Below are 8,672 nucleotides of genomic sequence, written 5' to 3' on the forward strand. Positions count from 1 at the left end.
GCGTGACAATTTCAATTCCCCTACTGTGAATGTTCCATTTCTGAATAGCAATATCCCTGCATCTCCAACCTATGGTATTTACATGTCACAGTTGATTCGATATCCAAGGGCCTGTTCCCATTATCACGATTTTCGTGCAAGAAATCGTCAACTGACTGACAAACTCGTAATACAAGGGTTCAAAAGATGCAGGCTGATGAAATTTATGGGGAAGCTTTATGGTCGACATAGTGATCCCATTGAAAAATAATTTGTTTCACTGTGTGTCGCTGGGCGTATTTGATACTCGTTCTATTGCCTGTTGGTTCCGTTGTTGTTTACCTTGCTCTCATTTGAGAACATGACATTACTTACTTGGATTGACCAAGGTTTACATGGCGAGAGTCGTCAATGAAGAAGATTCTTACTCTTCCGGAACGCTTGATCTTATACTCCTTGTATTTTGTCATGAGTTCCAGTTTAAATCTTTTAATTTGTTCATGTTTTGCCCTAGTTTTAAGGAATTTGAATTTGAATTATGATTATGTTGCCATGTTGGTATTTTCTCGGTGTTTTTTTTTTTTTTTTTTTTAATCTCCTGCTCTCGTGCTGAAAATAGCGCATGTATACCTTCCTTGCTTACACTGTTATCACACTTTTGGGTGCGGGTTCGAGGTCTACGTGGGGATGTGGATGCGTTTTCTCCAGGGTTTCTTCACCCTCTGGCACGTCCAAAGATAATCCTGGTCGTTAAATATATTATAATTATAATTTCGAATTAGGTTTTACAAAATACAATAAAAATGTGACACGGGTTCGAACCAACTGTCCCATAACTAACCAACCAACACTGAATGCTAATATTCCAAACTAAATGTACTATTTTATCTAACTCTATTGAATAAAAAAACAGCATCGCTGAATGAATTGAACTGTATCATACGGTAGTTTTCTACTTCTCTGTCTCGTTATTGATGTCAGGGATACGATTTAAAATTGCAGCAGGTGATTTCAGAAAATAAAACCAGTTAAAGCAAATGTCCAAATAGAGATACGGAACTGCACGAGCCCCGTAATTCAATAAATTTTGTAATAGTCTGTGTGACATACCGCATCACGTTGTTGTAATAAACACACAACGTGTTCTCCGATGAGCCGTATGTGAAGTTTTCACCGAGACGGTGAATTTTTCTTTATAAAAAATTATGCCGTAATTTTTTAAAAATATTTCCCGGCATTCAGTTAAAGAAGCATATCTGTGAAATTACCTACTACAACATGATAAAAGACGTAATTGGTATGTTTGTTTGAGAGTATTCTTTGTCGTTCCTGTACAGAACATATAAGGCCGTATGGAATAAATATTGGAATGATATACCTTACTGCATCTCACCAGTAAAAGTACCATATCAGGTGATGAAGGTCACGTAAAAGCAATGAAATGCTAGAAAATACGCCGACAGTCGGTTGTCTGATAAATATACCCAATTATTTATTTCTGCAAGATTTTTTTTTCTTCATAATAAGCAAACACATGTGCACGTACGTACAGTATAATAAGTGATACACAATTCACACACACACACACACACACACACACACACACACACACACACACACACACACACACACACACACACACACACACACACACACACACACACACACACACACACACACATAAATACATGCATGCATACATACATACGTACATGCACGCACGAACGCACACACGCACACAAGCACACCCCCCCCACACACACACACACATACATCATTCATACACACACACACACACACACACACACACACACAAACACACGCACGCACGCACACACACACACACACACACACAAACACACCCTCGCACGCACGCACACACACACACAAAACACACACACACACATACATGGTCAGTTTTATCGTTTTCCTTGACCTTAACGCAAGCCCTTGTTATAACCTAATGCTGGACCAACCTACATCTTTGGTACTTTCCGCCTCAACCCATTGCTTGACTTTCATTGTCTTGTTTGACTAAATGAAGTTGTGGTCAGTTCACAAAATCGTCAAATACTTGACCTACCGGCGTTGTTGTGATCTGTCCGGATACAGTCAGCTGTTTATGTGTATGTTCTTTTGATCTTTTAGCAAACACTGGAATTTTGTGTTCACTATGCTCGACTTTTCCTCTAATTGAGAGATTTCCAAATACTCAGATTTACAAAATCTGAACTCAGCCTGATAAGACGGTATTAGATCAACACACCACACTATACAACGAGACTAGATTTGGTCAGTGGATACTACTTAAAACGCACCTTATCGCGATGTTATCAATAAATTGCCTCTTTCAGGATTTTTAAGCAATAAACTACAGTTGATATTCAAAACGAATCGTGTTATATTAAGATAAAAGGATTTTTAAAAATTTTAATTTAATGTTATGCTAATCACGCAAGCGCTGTAATCAAGATCTCGAAGAATTTAATACAAACAGAAACAGAATTCATAATGTTTATAACTTTGGTTATTATTGTTTTGAAATGTGTTCTCCATCCCAATCCTCCAACGCCCTTCCCATCGCCCCCCTTCCCCACGCCCCTTCCCCTATCGTCCTCACTTCCCCACGCCCCTTCCCTTATCGCCCCCTTCCCCACGCCCCTTCCCCTGTCGCCCCCTTCCCCACGCCCCTTCCCCTATCGCCCCTTCCCCACGCCCCTTCCCCTATCGACCCCCACCTTCCCCACGACCCTTCCCATCGCCCCCCTCATCCACGTCCAATCCCCATCAACCAACGCCCTTCCCCTACCGACCCCCTTCCCCACGCACCTTCCCCTATCGCCCCCTTTCCCACTCCTCTTCCCCTATCGACCCCCCACCTTCCCCACGCCCCTTCCCATCGCCCCCCTCCCCCACATTCCATCACAATCCCCCAACGCCCTTCCCATCGCCCCCACCCCACGCCCCTTCCCCTATCGCCCACCCCTTCCCTTCGCCCCTTCCCAACGCCCCTTCCCATATCGCCCCCTTCCCCACGCCCCTTCCCCCATCGCCCCCTTCCCACGCCCCTTCCCCCATCGCCCCCTTCCCCACGCTCTTTCCCATCGTCCCCCTCCCCGACCTCACATCACCATCCCCCAACGCCCTTCCCCTATCGCCCACTTCCCCACGCCCCTTTCCCCATCGCCCCCTTCCCCACGCTCCTTCCCCCATCGCCCCCTTCCCCACGCTCTTTCCCATCGTCCCCCTCCCCCTCATCCCATCACCATCCCCCAACGCCCTTCCTCTATTGACCCCCCTTCCCCACGCCCCTTCCCCTATCGCCCCCTCCCCACACCCCTTCCCCACGCCCCTTTCCCACGCCCCTTCCCATCGTCCCCTCCCCCACATCCCATCACCATCCCCCACTCTCTCTTTCTGTCTATAACAATTTCTCAATTGAACTTTACGAGATCGATGTTGAAGAAAACAAGATATAAACTTACATGTAAGGAATAAAACTATTTTACTGTGTAGGGAAAATTAGTGTTTGCCCGTATTTGAGGTGGAGCTTGATTAAAAAACAATTTTCACTTGGGAACTTGAATATATTTGAGTTTACAATAGATAGGTCTGCTTTTTAGAAGTGTAAAAAAACAGACCACTTCATCAGGGAACGGTGATATATCACGTGATGTTGATGCCGGAGTTTTATGGTATTATTTGAACTTTCCTGATGTCGTCTACTTCTCAAAATTGTTTTTTAATAAAAAGAGGGAGGATGGGTTTTCCCCTTTTTTGCTGATATGCCCTTATCAATCAACTTGAGAATGAATCCCGTTGGCTGTCTGTCTGTCGATATCAATATTTGATGGGAGTTTATATCTTATCGTGTCTCGTGATCCTGGGAAAACACTGTTAAGCTTATATATCACGAAAATGTAGTGTTGCGTTTTTTTATTTTCTTTTAGTATACGTTTATATAGATAATAAGCCTGGTATTGTCCTTGTTTGGCTAAGCTTCTCGGGAGCACAGGAGTTCTTGGGTGGACAAATACTCTCCTACTCAGTCGTAAAAAATGCGGAATATGTCTTGTGTCACAGAAAGTGATTTCCTGTGTTAATAAAAATTCAATTATAAATAGGATGAAAGAAATATTCCACTTTCGGGACCATGGGTCACAGTGTGATAAATGTCCTCGCTGAGACACAGGCTTACATCGTAGTTAAATTGTGTAGTACTTAATAAATATTAGACCAACATCAAAAGCCTGTGTTTTGTGGCATCGGGCAAAAACACAATCAATATTTCATAGATAAATGCGGCGAGACGGGAAGGGTCGTCCCAGAGGGACATGATCAGGGTACTTTTAGCCCAGACAGACACACTGTATATGTAAAAGAGTCACGTTACAATTTTTGTCGTCAAGTATATATGTATATTAGTAAAAGTGCTGGTGTCGGAGTCTTTTAACACAACACAACACACTCAACCACGGCAAAATTATAATTGGGTTCACACAGTGCATTGTAAGGTTTAACGATGGCCTAATACAAAATGAACCGCTATGATATGAGCTGGTCTTGCGAAAGGCGAAATATCGCAGCCCTGAGCCCTTAAATAGTAATTTATAGATATTATAGAACATTATCAATTTCTGTTCATGCGTTATAAAAACACTTTTTGATATCGTTATGTTCAGAACAGAAATATAAAAGAATTTACATAAAAATTAAACAAAATAAAAAATTACAAATAATGCCTATTCTGTAAAAACGATAACTAGAGAAATCCTTGTTGAGTTTTCTATGGAATGTTTTTCCGATACACATTCCGGGACGTAATTAAATATACCCCCCGAAATTTAACTGATTTCCGGCAAACAGATTCTGCCATAGAAATGATCAGACAGTATTCAGGACGTACTCACCAAAAGATCATTGATCGGACGAGAAATCCAACAACACTATTTATCTTAATGATATCGCTGAAGGACATGTACGTAATTCTGTGTTATGAGAGATGTGTTTTTTGTACTTTTTTTTTTCTTCTGTTTTATTCGATGGTTTTAATTGACAATTGCAAATATGTAATTACAACGCGAAATTCGCTGAAAGTCTTAACGTTGACTGTTGAATAATTGGCCCATCGTCTTTCAGCGATAGCAGTAGATTGAAATACTCAATGCTTCAATTAGTTACACGAAACATCGATACAAAAAGACTGAAAATTAGAAAGTCTCTTCGGGCGGAATTGCCAATTAAATACGGCTTTCATATCGGAATTATTTTTAAAATAAGTACATGCTTTAATTAGGGCGAGAATGAGTTTTTCCATTGTTTGTCCTGTAGCTACAGAAAACGCTCTATAAAATAGAAAGCTTTTTATTAAATGTGAAATATCTGTAGAAAAGTAAACATCGCTTATATTAATAATAAATATAAGATTTGTAACACACACTGCCATTAACCGTCACTGTGACGTCAGAACCACAGAATTCATAATGTGCGGTAGGGCTTTTTTTTTTACGTATAATGTGATTAACTGAAACACAATATTTCAAAAAAAAAAAAAAAAAAACGTTTCACGATAATTTTGTATTCTGTGATATTCTTTTTTCTCACAGAAAGGTTTTCAGTTCCATATTTAATTGCAATACGTCAGAAAAGGGAAGATTATTATGAAGAGATAGCTACAGAAAATGTAATAATTTATATCGGTGTGCATATCATGAAAATTTAGATTTTTTTCGGATGAGTAGGACTCCTGTAGCCAAACCAGTGTGAAAGGTCGAGAGTTAATGAGAATTTAACGATAAAAGCACTTCACTACGTAGATAAAATGCCAGTTAAAGTATGGCAGACAGCGATAAATATATCATTTACAAATTGTTAGATTACCCACCGACTTACACAAACTAAAATAGAATGACTAATATTTCGCCTTTATCACGATCTGTATTTTCATATATTTGTTGAAAAATGTACAAGAAGAGGTATAAAGACCAACTATTTAAAAAATGTGTGTGTGTGGAGGTGGGGGTGGGGGGGGGGGAGAAAAAAAAACTTTTAAATACTATTTTATGTTAATGACCATTGCGTCATTACAGCAACTTATCTGGGTACATATTGACTTAGTTAGATGTCCTGATCATACGAGAACAATGTACAAGGTTTACTTGCCGAAATATTTGTTGTTGGATTCCAATATCCTCTGTCTGTAAACGTCGTCGTTTTGTTTAAAATGCTACATCATGCACTTGATCGTTTGCGCGATTGAAAGAGTCAGTATTGCAAAGCTTCTAAATGACTCGGAAGTTATTCCAGAAATTTATCGGCTACTTTTTCCTCAAGTAACAAGCTAAAACAGGCCTATCTATAGCTTCGTTGCTTTATGTACACAGAAACAAACAGTCAATAATTTACGGTATAGTATTATTTTAAAGAAGGATTCGGTAATGGTTTGGGGGTTCGAAGCTCAGCTGTGACACTTTTTACCCGACCACTTGGCCAAATATTAGGATATTTTAAAAATGATTACTTCTAACACAAAGTTGCTTTTAAAATACACTAATATGTGAAAACTTATTAACGGTTAGCTTTTGATAATAATCAAAATCAAACAAAGCAAAACATTTATATTTTATATATATATAGTAAGTGTGATATTTGTGTCTTTGTAAGTACAAAGTACTGTGAATCGTATAAATGGTTTACAACTGTCTATCATAGCTTTTTTAACTTTCCGCTTACCTTCGCTGCGAAGTTCAACGAACGCAGTTTATCGGTGAAAAGTGGAACTAAGGCAGGTAATTGAATCTTTCTTGGAAGTTCCTTTGTGACATTTAATGTATTGCAATGTCACCTGATTTAAAATAAATTTAAAAGGGAAGAAATAATCCCTCGAAAATTGTTATGTTCCCCGGATGTACTGACATTTTTCTTGCATTTGATTCAAGTGATATTTAGTGTCGTAAAATTCGTAGATTTCAGCGAGAATATGTGGACACACAAGCATATTTTTTAAAACTACAGAACTAAAATAAAGTAGGTCATTTTCGCGGGACGATATTTTCGCTATTTCGCGGTACATTAAAATCTAATCCGTAAAGTAATGAGACACGTTTGTATAAGAGATTCTCATAAATCCAGATCGCGAAAATAAATTCGTGAAAACATATTCGATCGTTTTAAGAAAACTGCGAAAATTTGACTCGCGAAAATTACCAGATCTTCGATACTATCTTATAAATTCATTCCCATGGGTGGCTTTCGGCTTTCTTCTATCGAGGAACTTGCAGAAAATATATCCTAGAACTAACCAACCTTTACTCTCACATGATATACGGCGTATGTGTCTCTCTAGAGTGATACCAATTAAACTGTTATGATATGAGCAGGTGCCTGTGTTTGCACGTGATTTATGTCCTCGCGCGGCCTCCGTCATTTACAAGCGCTATCTCCTGATCAAATAGGCCTTTATGACATACCGTTGGCTAGCGACAAGTGCCGGATTCTTTATTTATGGAACTTATGTTAAAATTTTTTTCTTGAAATAAAACGTAAGATTCCTCTTTAAAATTCCCTCTCCTGATAATTCAATGAATCCAGATAACACGAGAGTTCTGTAATGTATATCTTTCTTTGAATTGAAATATCAAGTCTTTTGTTACTATCATGAAGGTATAGAAAAAGGGCTTAGACAGAATATCTTTCTTTAAAGTTTGAAGATAAACATTCGATTTTTTCACATTTGACAAAATAATTAAAACGAACTTGTACAGCTTGAAAGAGATTTTCAAAGAAAGACTTGCAGCCACTTGAGGAAATCAGTCAATACCCAATATCAGGAGAGAAAAAAAAACATAAACGCCTCCCCTGATAAATATCGCTAGATTCCAAGCAGTGAAATGATATATGTGTGTAAGTCTGATATCTTAGATTAAAGGATCAAAGCACAGACTCAATCATATTCAGGAAATAGGGATGCCCTCACTTAAGGGAGATAACTGCGTCACGTCGTCAGATCAAAGCACCGTTTTTGTATCATAATGACAGATTTTAACAGCTGAACGGAATAATCAAAATAGAGATATAGAAATTAGTTGAAACTCAGCTTACAAAAAAAAGTTAAAAGCAAATTATTTGATTTTATTTTCAGTTACCTAAGATTTTGGGTTTTTTTTACCTTCAATTTTATTAATCTTTTCCATACGAAGTTGAGTTAAATAGGAACAATGGATAGTAGTTTTGCTGATATGTAGGAAATCCATAGCAACAGGTGTTGACATAGACGCCACCAAAGCCATAGCAACATGTGTTGACATAGACGCCACCAAAACCATAGCAACATGTGTTGACATAGACGCCACCAAAGCCATAGCAACATGTGTTGACATAGACGCCACCAAAACCATAGCAACATGTGTTGATGAAGACGTAATAGAAAAGTGAGGAAAATTTCAATAAGGACATCACATATGCTTGTAAACAGAGACAGGTTCTGAGGTAACAACGATTTTGTAAATCAGAAATCAATCTGATGTGTCTACCGAGATTAAGTAGAACTCGCGGACAGCGGATCCCTGGGAAAAGGAACAGCAACGTTCACAAAACACTAAAAATTTTTATGTTTCCCTTTGATACGTCGGCTCTGATTACAAGCAGTAGGATATGGTGCCACAGTCTTCTCGTGCCATACCCGCCAAACAGCA

At 38.9% G+C, this 8,672-nt stretch overlaps 1 protein-coding gene across 1 annotated transcript; it reads left to right on the forward strand.

Moving 5' to 3' along the window:
- Positions 1-2,522: 2,522 nt before the first annotated feature.
- LOC132565046 (uncharacterized) lies at positions 2,523-3,272 on the forward strand. Its single transcript, XM_060229651.1, has one exon. The coding sequence runs from the start codon at positions 2,523-2,525 to the stop codon at positions 3,270-3,272; it is 750 nt and encodes a 249-aa protein (XP_060085634.1).
- The last annotated feature ends 5,400 nt before the right edge of the window (positions 3,273-8,672 follow it).

This window comes from Ylistrum balloti, unplaced genomic scaffold, assembly GCF_031769215.1.
Source record: "Ylistrum balloti isolate Yb309-2 unplaced genomic scaffold, AGI_CSIRO_Ybal_v1 Utg369688, whole genome shotgun sequence".
Classification (NCBI taxonomy): domain Eukaryota; kingdom Metazoa; phylum Mollusca; class Bivalvia; order Pectinida; family Pectinidae; genus Ylistrum; species Ylistrum balloti.

Bases quoted from the DNA above. Each gene is read 5' to 3' on its own strand.
- LOC132565046 (XM_060229651.1), top strand. From the start codon at position 2,523: ATGTGTTCTCCATCCCAATCCTCCAACGCCCTTCCCATCGCCCCCCTT.